The sequence below is a fragment of the Cherax quadricarinatus genome, chromosome 8 (assembly GCF_038502225.1).
Source record: "Cherax quadricarinatus isolate ZL_2023a chromosome 8, ASM3850222v1, whole genome shotgun sequence".
Taxonomy (NCBI): Eukaryota; Metazoa; Arthropoda; class Malacostraca; order Decapoda; family Parastacidae; genus Cherax; species Cherax quadricarinatus.
Window position 1 is genome coordinate 15755270 of NC_091299.1, and position 20594 is coordinate 15775863.

A 20594-nucleotide genomic window follows, 5' to 3' on the forward strand; every position below is an offset into this window, starting at 1 on the left:
ATGGAAATAAGTCACCATGACTTTTCTGGGTTATCCTAGGATTTTATACATATGCTGTTATGTATGATAATCTATGTAACTGTATTTGTGTACACCTGAATACATTTACTCAGGAGCATGTGGCATCGTAAGCAAGTTTATTTAGGTATACACAAATAAAGTTACATAGATTATCATACATAGCATATGTTTGGAGAACCTAGGATAACCCAAAAAAGTCAGATAGACTTATTTCCATTAGGGTCCCTGTACCATATAGTATAATGTACCATATGGTATAATGTACCATATGGTACAATGTACTATATGATACCATTGTATGACATGGCACCATTGTACCATATGGTACAATGGTGCCAAATGGTACAGATCCACTTCCATCAGTCTTAGAACTGTAAGTTGTGAAGAGGAGAGTCAGAATTCTTATATAATTTTGAGGAAAATATCATAGATGGATTAATGAAAATGTCTACATTAATGTAATATAAGATATTTAACGTGCCCAAGAGTGATGATTATTACGTACTATTGGCATCATGAGTAGAGAGAGACTTAGCGATTTTAATGTGTACCTGCACCCCAGCACGGTGTGTAAGTATATTTAGGTACAGGTACACATAAGTATAATTATCAGAGTACATATAAAATACACAATAACTATAAAACACTTGAAATTTTGGAAAGTTTCCAGACATAATAGATGTGGTCATGGAGAACGTAAACAAACTGGGTGAGGCGCGCCATATTTGAAAGACTGCTTGCCGTATAGTAAATTTTGGTCATAATTTGACATTGCCGCAATCGCGGAATGCCGTCAGGTGAAACACCGTAAAGCGGGGCCCTACTGTACACATACAGTACCCTCATTATTTACCTTAACCCTTGGAGGGTTGGTACCCTTGATCCTTAACTCTTTGACTGTCGAAAGGCCCAATCCTGAAGTGTCTACTGGTGTCGCAAAATATTCGAAAAAAAAAAAAAAATTTCTTATGAAAATGTTAAGATTATTTTTCTGATTGTTTTAGTAAAAAAAAAAAAATTTCCCATCAGTACTTACCCAGATATAGAGGCATGAAGTTTGCAGAAAATGAGCTGCATATGGCAACAGCGGCGACTGCCACTCGCCCGGTAAACTTTGGTTTACTTGTATTTGAAGGTTTTTTTTTTTTTCACTATTTTATTTTTTCACATAACTTATGTGGCCTGTGAGACTAAAGTAAGGTGCAATGTACATATATACACTCGTTGTATACAACACAATAAGCACACATAATTATCAATATATTGTTTACAAAAACAAACAATACAAAATTTTTTTATTACTATTGTTCTATAATATATATACCAATATACAGCTTGTGTAACTCTTTGAAACATGGTGTCATACACAATGGTGTTTTACACTCCTCACACATAAAACCAGTGTGTGTGCATTTTTGTGGAAGTTTTTTTTTATCATAAGAACATAAAGGAGGAACCCTGCAGCAGGCCTGTTGGCCCATACTAGGCAGGTCCTTTACAATTCATCCCACTAACAAAACATTTGCCCAACCCAATTTTCAATGCCTCCCAAGAAATAAGGTCTGATAACTCCATCCACTCATTTGCAAGTCCCACTCAAATCCAACCCCTCTCACTCATATATTTATCCAACCTAAATTTGAAACTACCCAATGTCCTAGCCTCAATAACCCAACTAGGTAGACTGTTCCACTCATCAACTACCCTATTTCCAAACCAATACTTTCCTATGTCCTTTCTAAATCTAAACTTATCTAATTTAAATCCATTACTGCGGGTTCTCTCTTGGAGAGATATCCTCAAGACCTTATTTATATCCCCTTTATTTATACCCATCTTCCACTTATACACTTCGATCATGTCTCCCCTCATTCTTCGTCTAACAAGTGAATGTAATTTAAGGGTCTTCAATCTTTCTTCATAAGGAAGATTTCTAATGCTATGTATTAATTTAGTCATTCTACGCTGAATGTTTTCTAACGAATTTATGTCCATTCTGTAATATGGAGACCAGAACTGAGCTGCATAATCTAGGTGAGGCCTTACTAATGATGTATAAAGCTGCAGTATAACCTCTGGACTTCTGTTGCTTACACTTCTTGATATAAATCCCAATAATCTATTTGCCTTATTACGTACGCTTAGGCATTGCTGTCTTGGTTTAAGGTTGCTGCTTACCATAACCCCCAAATCCTTTTCGCATTCTATACTGCTAAGTTCAACATTATTAAGCTGGTAGGTGCTAGGGTTATGAACATTTCCGAGCTTTAGAACTTTACATTTATCTACATTGAACTGCATCTGCCACTTTTCTGACCACGAATTGAGTTTGTCTAAATCCTCCTGAAGTTGTGAGACATCAACGTCTGAATCGATTATCCTACCTATCTTCGTGTCATCAGCAAATTTGCTTATGTCACTAGTAATTCCCTCGTCAAGGTCGTTTATATATATTATAAACAACAATGGGCCTAAAACTGATCCCTGCGGAACGCCACTTGTTACAGATCCCCACTCAGATTTAACCCCATTTATGCACACTCTCTGCTTCCTATTAGTGAGCCATGACTCGATCCATGACAGCATTTTTCCCCCAATGCCATGGGCAGCCACTTTCTTCAACAGTCTCTGATGTGGTACTCTATCAAAAGCCTTACTAAAATCTAAATAAACAATATCGAATTCTTTATCCTGATCAACGGCCTCAAAAACTTTGCTGAAGAAGGTTAATAAATTAGTTAGGCAGGAACGGCCCCTGGTGAAACCATGTTGAGTATCATTAATCAAATTATGCCTATCGAGATGGCTTCTTATATTATCAGCTATAATTGACTCTAGTAATTTACCTACAATTGAGGTTAGGCTTATTGGGCGGTAATTTGACGGTAACGACTTGTCCCCTGCTTTAAAAATAGGAATTACATTAGCCATCTTCCACATATCAGGCACTACACCTGTTTGAAGAGATAAATTAAAGATATTAGTTAAAGGTTCACAGAGTTCCATTTTACACTCTTTAAGAACCCTTGAAAAAAGTTCATCAGGGCCCGGGGATTTATTTTGCTTTAATCGGTCTATCTGTTTGATAACCATTTCGCTGGTGACTGTGATATTGCATAATTTATCATCTTCAAGCCCACTATAAAAATTAATTACTGGGATATTGTCAGTGTCTTCCTGAGTGAAAACCGAGAGAAAATAATTATTAAGAATAGAGCACATTTCATTCTCCTTGTCAGTGAGATGCCCAGAGTTATTTTTAAGGGGACCTATCTTATCTCTAACTTTTGTTCTATAAACCTGGAAAAAACTTTTTGGGTTAGTTTTTGAATCCCTAGCAACTTTAATTTCATAGTCCCGTTTAGCTTTTCTTATCCCCTTTTTAACGTCCCTCTTAATGTCAATATACTGGTTCATAAGATGACCCTCACCTCTTTTGATACGCCTATAAATTCCTTTCTTCTGACCTAAAAGATATTTGAGCCTATTATTAATCCATTTGGGGTCATTTCTATTCGATCTAATTTCCTTATATGGGATAAATGTCCTTTGGGCAGCATGTATTGTGTTAAGAAAGCTGTCATACTGATAGCTCTCTTCGTTACTCCAGTCTACAGATGATAAGTGTTCTCTAAGCCCATTGTAATCTGCTAAGCGAAAATCTGGGACCAGTACTGAATTATCCCTACTATCATACTTCCATTCAATGCTAAAGGTAATTGATTTGTGATCGCTTGTGCCGAGTTCCTCTGTAATTTCTAAATTATTTACGAGGGTTTCCTTGTTTGCCAAAACCAAGTCAAGCAGGTTATTTCCCCTTGTAGGCTCTGTGACAAACTGCTTCAAAAAACAATCCTGAACTATTTCTAAGAAGTCGTTTGATTCTAAATTCCCAGTCAAGAAATTCCAATCAATATGACTAAAGTTAAAGTCTCCTAGAATTACTACGTTATCGTGCCTAGTGGCCTTAACAATTTCCTCCCATAGTAGTCTCCCTTGGTCCCTATCTAAGTTTGGGGGACGGTATATTACACCTAAAATAAATTTTTTATGTCCCTCTGAAAATTCTATCCAAACAGACTCTGTATGTGTTACTTCAGACTTAATACCCGTTTTAATGCAACAGTTCAAGTGATCTCGGACATACAGTGCCACCCCACCCCCCTTCCCGATACTTCTGTCTACTTGGAACAATTTAAAACCCTGAATGTGACATTCTGCAGGCATGTCTCGACTTTTTGAATTAAACCACGTCTCAGTGATTGCAAATACATCAATGTTACCTGCACTAGCAACTAATCTCAACTCGTCCATCTTATTCCTAGCACTACGGGTATTAGCATAATGTACATTTAATGACCCTACTTTTTCTTTACCCTTCCTGCTCATTTCAGTTTTTCCACTAAACCTATTATTGTCCTTATCGCCTAGTGTCACTGACTTTCCAATATCCACCTCATTTTGCCTATTACTAGTTCTCCTAGAACTCATAGTATTACTACACTGGGACTTCACTGTGTTCTCGCCAAAACCCATACCACTATCTATTCCTAGTTTAAAGCCCTAACAGCTCCCTCCACTGCCGTTGCCAGTGCCCCCACCCCAGACCTAGATAAGTGAACCCCATCCCTGGCATACATGACATTTCTGCCATAGAAGAGGTCCCAGTTGTCAACGAATGTTACCACATTTTCCTTACAGTATTTGTCCAGCCAGCAATTGACACCAATTGCCCTGGACAACCATTCGTTTCCAACGCCTCTCCTTGGCAAAATACCACATATGACAGAGTTCCCACCCTTCTTCCTAATTATCTCTATTGCTGACCTATACCTGCTAATCAGGTCCTCACTTCTACGTCTGCCAACATCGTTGCCTCCAGCACTGAGACAGATAATAGGATTGCTCCCATTACCTCTCATGATGTCATCTAGACGGCTAACAATATCCTCCATCCCAGCCCCAGGAAAGCAAACCCTCTGTCTCCTACTCCTATCCTTCAAACAGAATGCCCTATCCATGTATCTAACCTGGCTATCCCCAACAACAACAATATTCTTACCTTCCTTGTTGTCATTCATCGTGACAATCCCAGTAGTCGACTCACATTCATTGGGTAGCACCGAGAATGCGTTGGAGGTTTCCACAACAGTTTCCACAGCAGTCTCTTTCTTCTTCATCGTTTCTGGCTTTCCATTCGTCTTCTTGATCATCAACTTCGTCCCCTGCTGTCCAGTCACTGACCACAATCCCTTCTTGACCTGAGGACTCGAAACAGGAGGACTACTACGAATCCTCTTGTTTTCCTCAGTCAATCGCCGTATCTCCATCTTCGCTACCCTCAATTCTTCCTTAAGCTGCTGGTAAAGTTGCTCAATGGAGGGCATCTTGGGAGCACACAGGACACTTCTTCACAGAGTTAAGTACAGGTCACCACTGAGTTAGGTACAGGTCACCTTCCTTCCTACATTCCTTCGTCTTCCTTACTTTTTTCCTTCCTTTGATCTCGTCCTTCCTTCATTCCTGCCTTCAATTCTTCCTTCTGGTTGTGTGTGGCTTATAATTGTTTTGAGTCAGGAGTCGGCAGCTGTCAAAATGACATATTGTCTCATTACTCACTCCCCCTACTGCCTGTCAAAACAATGGGGTCAGATGCTGCTTCCCCTCCATTCTAATTATCTTTCTCCCTCGTTCTATCTCTTTCAATCTGTCTCTCTCTTTCTCTCTGTCTATCTGTCTCACAGGTACACATAAATACAAGTATACATAGTGTAAATTACCTAGGATAACCCAAAAAAATCCAGACAAAGTGCTATACTCTGCTTGAAGATGTGAGTAAACGTGATGATGACAGTCTTGTGGCTCTCTCTGAGACAGAGAGCTAGACGGATAGACAGGGAGCTTGGCAGACAGACAGAAATGTTTGTGTACCAGCAAAAACAAAGCGAGGGGGATGGTCATCTAATCTTTTCTTATCAGCTGCACCCTCCCTCCACCCTCGTTTATGCTCATGAGATGTCAGCTCTTATCAGATGTTATCTCCCCTTATCTTGTCACTGTCATGGGTGAAATGTTTTCAATGCTTCAAGGGAACATATTATTACACATCATCATCATCAATAATCATCATCATCAATCATCATCATCCTCATCCTCCTCCTCCTCCTCCTCCTCCTCCTCATCCTCCTCCTCATCCTCCCTCCTCATCCTCCTCCCTCCTCATCCTCCTCCCTCCTCATCCTCCTCCCTCCTCATCCTCCTCCCTCCTCATCCTCCTCCCTCCTCATCCTCCTCCTCCCTCATCCTCCTCCTCCTCCTCCTCCTCCTCCTCTCTCTCTTCCTCCTCTCTCCTCTCCTCCTCCTCCCTCCTCCTCCTCCCTCCTCCCTCCTCCCTCCTCCTCCTCCCTCCTCCTCCTCCCTCCTCCTCCTCCCTCCTCCTCCTCCCTCCTCCTCCTCCCTCCTCCTCCTCCCTCCTCGTCCTCCTTCTCCCCCTTCCTCCTCTTCCTCCTCCTCCTCTTCCTACTCCTCCGTCCTCTTCCTCCTCCTCCATCCTCTTCCTCCTCCTCCTCCTCTTCCTACTCCTCCCTCCTCTTCCTCCTCCCTCCTCTTCCTCCTCCCTCCTCTTCCTCCTCCCTCTTCCCTCCTCCTCCTTCTGCTCCTCCTCCTCCCTCCTCCTCCTCCCTCCTCCTCCCTCCTCCTCCCTCCTTCTCCTCCCTCCTCCTCCTCCTTCCTCCTCCTCCTCCCTCCTCCTCCTCCCTCCTCCTCCTCCCTCCTCCTCCTCCTCCTCCTTCCTCCTCCTCCTCCTCCTCCTTCCTCCTCCTCCTTCCTCCTCCTCCTTCCTCCTCCTCCTCCTCCTCCCTCCTCCTCCCTCCTCCTCCCTCCTCCTCCTCCTCCTCCTCCCTCCTCCTCCCTCCTCCTCCTACTCCTCCTCCCTCCTTCTCCCTCCTCTTCCTCCTCCCTCCTCTTCCTCCTCCTCCTCCCTCCTCTTCCTCCTCCTCCTCCCTCCTCCACCTCCCTCCTCCCCCCTCCTCCTCTCCCCTCCTCCTCCCTCCTCCTCCTCCTCCTCCCTCCTCCTCCTCCTCCCTCCTCCTCCCTCCTCCTCCTCCTCCTCCCTCCTCCTCCTCCCTCCTCTTCCTCCTCCTCCTTCCAACTTCTCCTTCCTCCTCCTCCCTCCTCCTCCTCCTCTTCCTCCTCCTCCTCCCTCCTCTTCCTCCTCCTCCTCCCTCCTCTTCCCTCCTCCTCCCTCCTCCTCCTCAATCCTCCTCCTCCTCCTCCTCCTGTAGTAGTAGTAGTATCCAAAACATTGCTGGGACCTATAAATACTTTGTATACAGCAGGGCCCCCACTTATACGGCGGGTTAGGTTCCAGGCTGTTGCCGGAAAACAGAACGCCATTTTTCCCATTTATAAATGCATATAAATGTCAGACAACAAGTGTACACTAAATTATATTAAATTAATAATAGAACTAGGTATTAAAAACACACAGTAAAATACATTCACAGTAAATTCATTACTTATCTTAAAGTATTTGTAATCTTAATGTAGGGAGAGAGGTGAGTAGTACTTATTTGTAGGAAGTCAGGTGCAGGTAGCCCAGGTGTAGGTAGCACTGGCTCCCCGTCTCATACTTAATATATGATATTTAAAACATCCCAGAGAGGTAAAATACACATACAGTACACTCATTATTTACCTTAAAATATGTGTAGTCTTAATATAGGAAGAGATGTGAGTAGTATTTATTTGTAGGAAGTCAGTGTATGTAGCCGGTAGGTGTAGCCCACCTGGGCTACACCTACCGGCTACCTACACTGTGGCCCAGAACCATATTATTAACATCAACATGCCTTGTTCACTGAATTTAATCATTTCTAACAACTACCTTTAGATGCCATCATAAACGTAGGTAGAAGTAATGAATAATTCATGCCAAAAATTGTAAACAAAAGCGGAGTGAGGGAGTGGCTGGGCCAAACGCAGATTCATACACGTTTTCTCTGATGGCTGAACAGAGAAAACGTAATGTTGTCCCTCCACCCGGCTACCACACAGCTCCACAAGTATTATTATCAGAGCACACACAAAATATGCAATAAATGCCAGACAACAAGTTTACACTAACTTATATTAAGTTAGCAATAGAAATAGGCATTAAAAACACAATAAAAGGTAAGATACACACAGAGTACACTTATTACTTACCTTAAAATATTAATATGAATGTGTGAGAGGTGAGTGGCAGGGTGTTTATTGAATAAAATCAGAATGGTACACCATCATCCTCTAACTTGGCACTTAAAGCAAGAGGCTTACGACTTCTCTTTTTATTACAGCTAAGCTTAGATGCCATCGTCAATGAGAGCCAACTAGTTAACGAAAGAGTAAACGAGAGACAATGAAAGAACACATACTGAACAGGTAGTGGACGATCACTTGATCAGGCGAAATAAATGCGTATTAATACATGTCTACTTTTAGTTCATTCACGTCCATTTGTAAGAGTTTGTAAAACATTTACCTCAATGTTTTATTATTATAATAATAATTACCTCACAATACAAATACTCTTACATTGTGTACAAGTTGTACAAGTTAGTTCAGAATAAACAAACAGCAACACACCATTTTTAGAGTGAATGAAGATAATAATAATAATAATAATAATAATAATAATATTATTAATATTAATAATAATAATAATAATAATAATAATAATAATATTATTATTAATATTAATATTAATAATAATAATAATATTATTATTTATTATAAAAAGCACTAAACCCACAAGGGTCGTAAATTGCTATATATAGAGTAAAGACATACGAAAAGAATATTTTTCTACAGTTATCCCCCAGTTTGACTAGAGAAAACGTAATTCTTCCGACACTACCTACACAGCTGCTTTGTAAACAATTCTCATATTTACATCAATTTTTATTCTGTGAGTGTATGTATCATGTTTATATGCTCTGTAATGGGTTTCATATATAATTTTGAGGAAAATATTATAGATGGATTAATAAAAATGCCTATATTGATGTAAAATAAGACATTTAGTGTGCCCAAGAGTGATTATTATTACGTAGTATTGGCGTCATGAGTAGAGAGAGACTTAGCGATTTTAATGTGTACTTGCACACCAGCACAGTGTGTAAGTATATTTAGGTACAGGTACACATAAGTATAATTATCAGAGTACATATAAAATGTGCAGTAATTTTAAAACACTTGAAATTTTAGAAAGTTTCCTGACATAATAGATGTGGTCACGGAAAATGTAAACAAACCGGGTGGGGCGCGCCGTATTTGAAAGACCGCTTGCCGTATAGCAAATTTTGGTCATAATTTGACATCACCGTATTAGCAGAAAACCGTAAGGCGAAATGCCGTAAAGCGGGGCCTTACTGTATATTCCTAAACAATAGTAAATGACCAAGGCAGGTGTAAATGTCCACCTGTCAATGTGTTTGTGACAATTTGAGTACACTTTCAGTACCTAATATTAGTGTCAGAACAAAGATTGGTTATGAAATGCCAAGAAATACAATAAACTGTAATTATCAGAACATAAAAAATATATAAAATAATATAAAAATGAGAAAAATGGTTTATCGGCAACACTTCCTCAAGCGGTAGGACTCGATGTTGCCGTCAGGTGAGCATTAAGTGCCAATTTTGCAGCCTCATATCTCAGTAAGTACTGACCCTAAGTTTTTTATTTTAATCCTATTACATTTAGAAAATTTTTCTCTGTATTTCAATGGAAAAAAACATTTTTTTATTTTTCAAAATATTTGGGGCACTGGGCGAGAGAACGTATACATACTGTGTGTATATGTTTGGACCGTTTAGGGGTTAAATGAACAGTGTAGATTAAATAATTTTTTAAATTGTTGCACTAATCTCTACCAGCATATTTTGTACATCATTTTCCATTGCATTCTATATAAAGTGGTCTATAAAGAATTTTCATTTTGTGTTAAATGTGCTCATTGAGATTGATCATATTCTTAGTATCTCAAGTTTTCTATCATTGCTTTATTACATAAAATTGACCTAGAAGAGTAGTTTAAGTACGAGATATATAATGTTATCTTAACCCTTTGAGGGTCGCACGTACAAGTACGTCATTGCAGCCTGGGTCGGTCATGTGCTTGTACGCATAAATTCTAGCGCCTGCAGATCGAGTGGGAGAAAGCTGTTAGGCTTACATGTGATAGAATGGGTCTGCGTGGTTAGTGTGTGCAGTAGGAAAAAATCTAGGCTCCTGCATTGCGTTGTGGGAGTGGTAATTCAGTGCGCCTTTGTCACCAAGCCAAGCGGTAAGGAAGACCTCACTCTCCCTCGAATTGAGACACTTCTCTTCCCAAGTGATAGTTCTAACACAGACTGAAGTGTCACTGAAGATGGGGAAGGCAGTGTGAATATGTGTAAACAACATTGGCTGGCTGGCTTGCTGGCTAGATGTCTGTCTGTCTCACAGGTACACATAAATACAATTATACATAGTGTAAATTACCTAGGATAATCCAAAAAATCCAAACTGGCAAATAATAGTATCAGGACTCGGATGTGACACACTGCGTCTTGTGTAATATGTGTTGGTTCACTAGTGGCTCTCTCTGAGACAGAGACAGAAAGAGAGGCAAACAGAGACAGACAGACAGACATGTTTGTGTAAAGTGAAAACAAATAAAGCGAAGGCAGTGTACCCTCATCAAATGTCACCATTGTCATTATTATTTTTTTATTATTATCACACTGGCCGATTCCCACCAAGGCAGGGTGGCCCGAAAAAGAAAAACTTTCACCATCATTCACTCCATCACTGTCTTGCCAGAAGGGTGCTTTACACTACAGTTTTTAAACTGCAACATTAACACCCCTCCTTCAGAGTGCAGGCACTGTACTTCCCATCTCCAGGACTCAAGTCCGGCCTGCCGGTTTCCCTGAACCCCTTCATAAATGTTACTTTGCTCACACTCCAACAGCACGTCAAGTATTAAAAATCATTTGTCTCCATTCACTCCTATCAAACACGCTCACGCATGCCTGCTGGAAGTCCAAGCCCCTCGCACACAAAACCTCCTTTACCCCCTCTCTCCAACCTTTCCTAGGCCGACCCCTACCCCGCCTTCCTTCCACTACAGACTGATACACTCTTGAAGTCATTCTGTTTCGCTCCATTCTCTCTACATGTCCGAACCACCTCAACAACCCTTCCTCAGCCCTCTGGACAACAGTTTTGGTAATCCCGCACCTCCTCCTAACTTCCAAACTACGAATTCTCTGCATTATATTCACACCACACATTGCCCTCAGACATGACATCTCCACTGCCTCCAGCCTTCTCCTCGCTGCAACATTCATCACCCATGCTTCACACCCATATAAGAGCGTTGGTAAAACTATACTCTCATACATTCCCCTCTTTGCCTCCAAGGACAAAGTTCTTTGTCTCCACAGACTCCTAAGTGCACCACTCACTCTTTTCCCCTCATCAATTCTATGATTCACCTCATCTTTCATAGACCCATCCGCTGACACGTCCACTGTCATTAGTGGAGTGATAAGATGAGTGACACCTCTTACACCATGCTTCAATTGTTTATTATTATTATATTCTCCCATGTATCCTAGGTAATTTACACTATGTATAATTGTATTTATATGCACCTGTGAGACAGAGCTGGCCAGCCAGCCAGCCGGCCAGCCAGCTAGCCATGTTGTTTACACAAACCCACGTTTCCGTCCCCACCAAAACATTGCTGGGACCTATAAATACTATGTATATATTTTTAGACAATACAGGTCCTCCATCACAAATCCGGCATCATTGGGACATGTAGTGTGCCGGATTACTGAGTTTGCCGAATTACAGAGTGGTTAGGTTAGAATACACTTAATAAAATTAACCAACTTGATTTACACAGTTCAATGAACATCGGCAAAAATTGAACATTTCCGCTACTTTGAGCTCAATTTCAAGGTACTTTTCGTCATGAAAGCAATCAAAATCATGTCTATTTCTATAACATATCTTCCATTCTATCAAATGAGTCCAAAAAATGAGAATACAACCATAAAAACCATATGAAAATATACTGCAAAGAGGCGGCTAATGGCTGAGAAGTGAACTCCCTTATTTATCGTCCGTCTTTTTTATTTTTGTTGCACGTTAAGAAGGATCTTTCCATCATGCATTGCCCAAGTTTCAATGAGATAGCCCAACAAACAACCGAGAAAAAAAAATATTTACCAAAAATCATATATGGCAAACCCAAGCCAGGTACTGAAAATAAGTCACTTTGTCTGACTTTTTTGGGTTATCCCAGGTTCTCTATAAATACACTGCTATGTATGATAATCTATGTAACTGTATTTGTGTATACCTGAATAAACTTATTTACTTCTAGTCTGTCAACTGAGTACAAGAAACCGCCCATTCACTTATTTCAACTACCCAATAAAGTGGTCAGAAATTGGCAATTTGGCTGATTTCACACAAATTTCAACAGATGCCAATTTCAAAATAGGACCCAGAATAAACAATGCAGACATTTCTGGCACTAAAATAACATTTTCTCTGTTCATTAGTCATGGCTACAGGCCCCTCTTGCTTACCATTTGGAATTTTTATTCACCAAAAAAAATAGAAGATTTACTGTTATGCAGACTGCTGCATTATTGTAATAATTGTATAAATAATGTCAATCCATTCTTGACTCTGTACTGGAATTTAGACTGGCAGGCGGACAGGTATTGGACGGTGATGTCATTTGTTTACTCTTGAGCTTCGCTAAAGAATAGAACATTTTCGCTACTGTGAGCGCAATTTCAAGGTACTTTTCGTCATGAAAGCAATCAAAATCATATCTATTTCTGTAATATATCTTTCATTCTATCAAATGAGACTGAAAAAATGAGAATATAACCATAACAACCATACAAAAATATACCGCTAAGTGGCCGCTAATGGCTGAGAAGTGAGCTCTGCTATTTATGGTCCGATTTCTTTCATTTTTGGTGTACGTAAAGAAGTATCTTTCCATCATACATTGCCCAAGTTTGAATAAAATAACCCAAAAACACCTGAGAAAATAATAATAGTAATATCTTTATTTACTACAGGTAAGAGCAGCATGCCAAAGCCACTTATATGCATAGCATTACAGGCTGGCTTAAAATTAACTTAAGATTAACTAAGCAATGATGAAATCAGTGATAAAACATTATTGTAAACAGATAACTATAAAGCACAAATGAGTATTACAAAGACAGGTCATATGGTTGCATGCATTGCTGTACATTCAGTCGAATGGAGTATTCTGTTAGGTAGTGTATTTAAAAAATAACAAAGTTAGATTGGGTCCTAGGTTTAACATTTATGTGATATAATTGTGAGTAACATATAGGATATACAATTTATAAGGTTCAGTTATTCAGTATTTATTTGGTTTTGAGTGAGTAAGTGATCTTTGAGAAGAGACTTGAATTTATAAACAGGTAGTGTTTCTTTTATATTTACAGGTAATGAATTCCAGATTTTAGGGCCTTTTATGTGCATTGAGTTTTTGCATAGCGTGAGATGGACACGAGGAACATCAAAGAGTGATCTGTGCCTTGTGTTATGGTCATGTGTTCTGTTGAGGTTGGCAAGGAGATGTTTGAGGGGAGGGTTAATACCAGAGTTAAGTGTTCTATGTATGTAATAGGTGCAGTAATAAGTATGGATGTTTTGTATGGTGAGTAAGTTGAGTGTTTTGAATATTGGTGGAGTGTGCTGCCTGTAGTGAGAATTTGTTATTCTAACTGCAGCCTTTTGTTGGGTAATTAGTAGTCTGAGATGGTTAATTGTTGTTGAGCCCATGCACAAATTCCATAGGTGAGATAGGGGTAAATAAGAGAGTGATAAAGGGCCAGGAGGGCTGACTGTGGAACATAGTACCGTATCTTCGATAGTATGCCTACAGTCTTGGAAATTTTCTTAGAAATTTGTTGTATATGTGTATGAAATTTGAGTCTATTATCAAGGTGGATTCCTAAGAATTTTCCCTCTGTTAGCTTTGTGATAGGTGATCTGTTTATCGTTATGTTAAGAGGTACATCTGTAGCTCTGTTACCAAACTGAATGAAGTAGGTTTTGTCAATGTTTAGTGTAAGTTTGTTAGTCCTCATCCAGGTAGATATTTTCTGTAATTCGGTGTTTACAGTATTGGCTAGCGTGACTGGGCTCGGGTGAGAGAAGACGTATGTAGTGTCATCTGCAAAAAGTGTGGGTTTGAGTAATTGCGAAGCATTTGGTAGGTCATTTATGTATAGGAGAAAGAGAAGAGGGCCAAGGACACTTCCCTGTGGGACACCAACTGTAATTGGTTGAGCGGAAGAGCTTGCCCCATTTGCATACACATATTGGCTTCTGTTGCTGAGGTATGACTTGAGTTAGTTGAGGGAGTGCCCTCTAATACCATAGTGTGACAATTTTACGTGGAACAAGTCACGGTCAACTGTATCAAAAGCTTTACGTAAGTCAATGAAGATCCCCAGTGGGACTTCTTTTTTTTCTATTGCAGTGTATATATGTTCTAGCATGTGTATAATAGCATCATTAGTATTTTTATTAGGCCTGAATCCAAATTGGCAGGGGTTGAGAATGTTTTGGGAGATGAGGTAGGAGTAGATTCGTTTATGAATTAATTTTTCGAAGATTTTTGAGAGAGGGTGTAAATTGGATATTGGCCTATAGTTATTCAACTCTGTTTGGTCTCCTCCTTTATGGATCGGGGTGACCCTTGCTATTTTGAGAGCTGTAGGGAAGGTGGAGGATTCAATGGATTTGATAAAGAGTGTTGCAATGATTGGTGATAGTACTTGTGACACTTTTTTGTATATAAAGGGTGGTAAGGTATTTAAATCTCCTGCCTTGTTTTTTAGTGTGTTGATAATAAGGGAGACTTCGTATGGGTTAGTCGGAGCTAGGAACAGTGTGTTCGGGTAGTTGCCAGTGAGGTAGTCATTTGGTGGGGTATCTGAGCTGACATCAGTGACATACTACTGTATAGAAAGGCACTTTTTATGCTGAGTATTTCAAGAAAATTAGGTCAGTGTCCCAGGATAACACCCACACTAGTCGACTAACACCCAGGTACCCATTTACTGATGGGTAAACATAGACAACAGGTGTAAAGAAACACGCCTAATGTTTCTACCCTGGCTGGGAATCGAATATTTACCAAAAATCATATATGGCTAACCCAAGCCAGGTACTAAAAATAAGCCACATTGACTTTTTTTGGGTTATCCTAGGTTCTCTACACATATGCTGCTATGTGTGATAATCTATAGAGAGAAAATAACTTTTTTGTTTCATGTTTATGGTGGAGTACGAGTGTATATCATAGTTAGCCCTGTGCTATACTCCGTTTTCTCTAATATAAGCCACCAAGACAAGGATAGGAGAATGGTATTTGTTTACCATATCCTCTTCATAACTCTGTCGAACTGCTCGGTGTTATGCCAAATATTATTCATTCTGGAGTATTTAACATGTTTTATGTTATTTATATTGTTTGTTTTGTCATATTAGATCAATTGTGATAGGCAAATAAGCTGTAGTGTTGATATTAGCATAATAATAAGCATATTATTCTGCTTCATGAGACTGAGCTCATGGCAACAGACAGTGGCTTCAAAGCCACCTTATCTTTAATGGATAATGTACTGTGTAGGTGCTTTACATAATGAGAAGCATTTCTTTTATTCATTGGAACCATGGCTAGGGCTAAAAGTAAGCAGGTTTAAGCATACAAACAGAGGTACAAAAAATACAGGTAAGAGCAGCATGCCAAAGCTTAAAACAAAGGTTAAAACAATAAATGGAGAAAAAGAAATTGGAATGACTTATGCAGCAAGTAGCGCCACCAAACAGTACCAGCAGATTGGTGTGGCGACCCTGGAAATTTGAAATTATGCTCGCCAAAATTAGTGCCGAATAACTGAAGGAACCGAATAACTGATTGCTGGATTTGTGATGGCGGACCTGTAGTATGTGACTAAAATAGGTGAAAATGTAGCAAGTAGCGCCACCAAACAGTACCAGCAGGTTGGTGTGGCGACCCTGGAAATTTGAAATTATGCTAGCCAAAATTAGTGCCGAATAACTGAAGGAACCGAATAACTGATTGCCGGATTTGTGATGGCGGACATGTAGTATGTGACTAAAATAGGTGAAAATGTTCACCTGTCAATGTTTGTACAGTTATTGTGTAGTATACGAGTGTATATATCCAAAATATGGCTTATACTGGTTTCACAGGCCATAGAAGTTACTTGAAAACATAAAATGTTAAAAAATAAAAGAAAAAAGTAGAAAAATAAACTATTACCATGTGACCGGCAGTCGGTAATGTTGCTGTAAGTGGCTCACTTTGTCAACTTCACGCCTTCATATCTCAGCAAGTATTGATCGCAAAAAAAAAAATTTTGGCCTATAACACTCACAAAAATATGCCCTATGATTTCATAAGAATTTTTTTTTTTTTTTTTGTTTGAAAGTTTTTCGACCCTGAGAATAAGTTTGGGAGAGGGCCTGTTGACCCTCAAAAGCTTAAGCCAAATATTTTTGCTCAGTATTTAACCCTTTGACTGTTTTGGTCGTGTATATACAGTGGACCCCCGGTTCGCGATATTAATCCGTTCCTGAGAGCTCATCATAAACCAAAATTATCGGAAAGCGAATCAATATTCCCCATAAGAAATAATGGAAATCAAATTAATCCGTGCAAGACACCCAAAAGTATGAAAAAAAAAAACTTTTACCACATGAAATATTAAGTTTAATGCAATAGAATAAATACAATAACAATAGAATAATTGACACTTACCTTTAATAAAGATCTGGTGATGATTGATGGGATGGGAGGAGGGGAGAGAGTGCATGGTGTTAGCATTTAGAAGGGGAATCTCCCTCCATTAGGACTTGAGGTAGCAAGTCCTTTTCCGGGGTTACTTCACTTCTTTTAATGCCACTAGGACCAGGTTGAGAGTCACTGGACTTGTGTCGCACAACATACCTGTCCATAGAGGCCTGTACCTCTCGTTCCTTTATGACTTTCCTAAAGTGGTTCACAACAGTGTCATTGTACAAGTTGCCAACACGGCTTGCAGTAGCTGTCTGAGGGCGATTCTCATCAAAAAAGCTTTGCACATTAAGCCACATTGCACACATTTCCTTAATCTTTGAAGTAGACATCATCTTCAATTTCTCTATCCCCTCCTCCGGAGCAGTTTCCTCAGGTCTTTTCTCTTGCTGTTGAAGATGATCTAGCAGCTCATCAGTGGTTAGTTCGTCATTGTCCTCCTCCATCAACTCTTCCACATCCTCCCCACTAACCTCCAACCCCAAGGACTTCCCCAATGCCACAATGGATTCCTCAACTGGCATAGGCTTCTCAGGGTTAGCCTCAAACCCTTCGATATCCCTTTTGTCTACACATTCTGGTCACAGTTTTTTCCAGGGAGAGTTCAAGGTCCTCTTAGTCACTTCCTCCCAAGCCTTACCTATAAGGTTTACACAATTGAGGATATTAAAGTGATCCTTCCAAAACTCCTTTAGTGTCAATAGAGTGTCTGTGGTCACTTCAAAGCACCTTTCAAACATAGCTTTTGTGTACAGTTTCTTGAAGTTGGAAATGACCTGCTGGTCCATGGGCTGCAGGAGAGGAGTGGTATTAGGAGGAAAAAACTTGACCTTAATGAAGCTCATGTCCCCAGAAAGTCGCTCTGCCAAGTCTGTAGGATGACCAGGGGCATTGTCTAATACCAGGAGGCACTTAAGGTCTTAATTTCTTTTCAATTAGGTAATTTTCACATTGGGGGCAAATGCATGGTGTAACCAGTCATAGAAAAAGTCCCTAGTGACCCATGCCTTACTGTTTGCCCTCCACAGCACACACAAATTAGCCTTGAGGATATTCTTTTGCCTGAATGCTCTGGGAGTTTCTGAGTGATACACCAATAAAGGCTTCACTTTGCAATCACCACTAGTATTGGCACACATCAGAAGAGTAAGCTTGTCTTTCATAGGCTTATGTCCTGGGAGTGCCTTTTCCTCCTGAGTAATGTAGGCCCTGCTTGGCAATTTCTTCCAAAACAGGCCTGTTTCGTCACAATTAAACACTTGTTCAGGTTTCAATCCTTCAGCCTCTATGTACTCCTTGAATTCATGCACATATTTTTCAGCTGCTTTTTGGTCTGAACTGGCAGCCTCACCATGCCTAATCACACTATGTATGCCACTACGATTCTTAAATCTTTCACTAACCTTTGCTGGCCTTAAATTCACTCACATCACCACTAGTTTAAGGCAATTTTTTTACCAAGCCGTCATGCAACTGCCTAGCCTTTTCACAAATGATTGCTTGAGAGATGCTATCTCCTGCTATCTGTTTTTCATTTATCCACACCAATAACAGTCTCTCAACATTTTCTAGCACTTGCAGTCGCTGTTTCGTAATCACAGTTGCACCTTTTGCAACAACAGCTTTCTTGATTGCCGTTTTCCTGCTCACTATAGTAGAGATGGTTGATTGGGGTTTACTAGACAACCTGACCAGCTCCGACACACTCACTCCACTTTCGTACTTTGCAATGATCTCTTTCTTCATTTCAACAGTCATTAGCACCCTTGGTCTCGAAGGGTTGGCACTAGGAGCTTTCTTGGGGCCCATGGTGACTTATTTTGCAGAAACAAGCACCAAAAACAGTGATAATATGGATAATATGGAATGTACCGAATGTATCCTTAGATGCGTGCACACTGGCTGGCTTGTAAACACTGGCACACACGGGGCAGTTCAGGCCACATGTGGACACGTCTCGTACGAACCGCATTGCATACCGGGTTTTGTAACTGGAACCGAGGCAAATTTTCTGCGATATAATGCATCGGTTACCGGATTTATTGGATACCAATAGCATCGCGAACCAGGGGTCCACTATATACGTCTTATGAGCCACCGTGTTTGACATATATACTCAAAAATTCTAGCGGCTTCAAATCAAGCAGGAGAAAACTGGTAGGCCCACACGTGAGAGAATGGGTCTGTGTGGTCAGTGTGCACCATATAAAAAAAATCCTGCAGCACGCAGTGCATAAAGATAAAAAAAACTCCGACCATGTTTTTAGATTAAAATGCAGAATTTGTGGTGTATTTTCGTATAGTATTGATGGTTATATTCTCATTTTCTTAGTCTCATTTGATAGGATGGAAAATATATTATAGAAATAGGTGATTTTAATTGGTTTTACTATGAAAAGAACCTTGAAATGGAGCTCAAAGTAAGGGAAATGTTTGATTTTTGCCGATGTTCAAAAGTAAACGAATGATGTCATTGTCCAATAAATGTCCAACTAGCCATTCTAATATGCAGTCATGAATGGGTTGACATTATTTGTACAATTATTACAGTATTGCAGTAGTCTACATAACAGTAAATCTTCTATTTTTTGTTTGAATAAAAATTAAAAGTAGAAAGCAAGAGTAATATCAGAGGGGCCTGGAGACGTGACTGATGAACAAAGAAAATGTTATTCTAGAGCCAGGAATGTCTGCATTGTTCATTCTGGACCTTATTTTGAAATTGTCATATTTTTTAATTTTCGTGAAATTGGCCAAATTGCATATTTCTGACCACATTATTGGGTAGTTGAAATTGGTAAATGGGCAGTTTCTTGTACTCAGTCGATAGAACAAATGGACTTCTAAAGAAATAGCTATGAGTTTGGTCGACTGGAAAATTGGAATTAGCTGAAAATAGAGCTCAAAGTGGGCAAAATCGCCGATTCGTAAATATTGCTGAGGTCATTAACATTGCAAGAGTGTAATTCCATAAGTTTTCCATCAAATTTCATTTTTTTGGTGTCATTACCATTGGGAAAAGATTCTCTTATCATTTCATAATTTTTTTTTTTTTTTTTTTTTTTTTTTTTTTTTTTTTTTTTTGACCCCAGGAGACACCTCAGGATTTGGGGTTGCGACAGTAAAGGGTTAAGCAGATTTGTGCATAAATATATTTGTTTACTGTACATGGTCCCCCAATTATGAATGTTTTTGGAAATGATAGATTTCTTATTTCCTGCTTTGATTCCCTTTTATTCTAAGTGTACTTATTAACGCACAATGATAAAACTAATAAAATTTTCTCAGGCGCCATGCTAATGGTGAAATTGATATCAAAGGTCAACCAAAAGTTCAACAGAGTACAAATGAAAAGCTGGATGTCAGAGATGACAACAAGAGTTTAGAGGCAACAGATGATAGAGGATCGGGAAGTGCTACCAATAGCAAAAAAGGACACACAGCTGTGTGTGATGTTTGTGGTAAGTGTTTGCAACATTAAGGCTCAAATATTTGTCCTTAAACCACATTTTTTTGCAGGAAAAGGGAAAACTGGAAATATTTTATTAACATAACATAAGAAAGAAGGAACACTGCAACAGGCCTACTGACCCAGGCAGAGCAGGAACCCTCCCCCCCCTTTGGCGATTAACCCGATGACCCACCCAG

At 39.7% G+C, this 20594-nt stretch overlaps 1 protein-coding gene across 4 annotated transcripts in view; it reads left to right on the top strand.

Annotated features, from left to right (window-relative positions):
* LOC128685385 (zinc finger protein 549) overlaps window positions 1-20594 on the top strand; it is a 185965-nt gene that overhangs the window by 22926 nt on the left and 142445 nt on the right. For all 4 annotated transcript variants that reach the window (XM_070082902.1, XM_053771899.2, XM_053771900.2 and 1 more), the window contains exon 3: window positions 20235-20407. In XM_070082902.1, the coding sequence (XP_069939003.1) occupies window positions 20235-20407 (173 nt within the window). The remainder of the gene's footprint in view (window positions 1-20234; window positions 20408-20594) is intronic.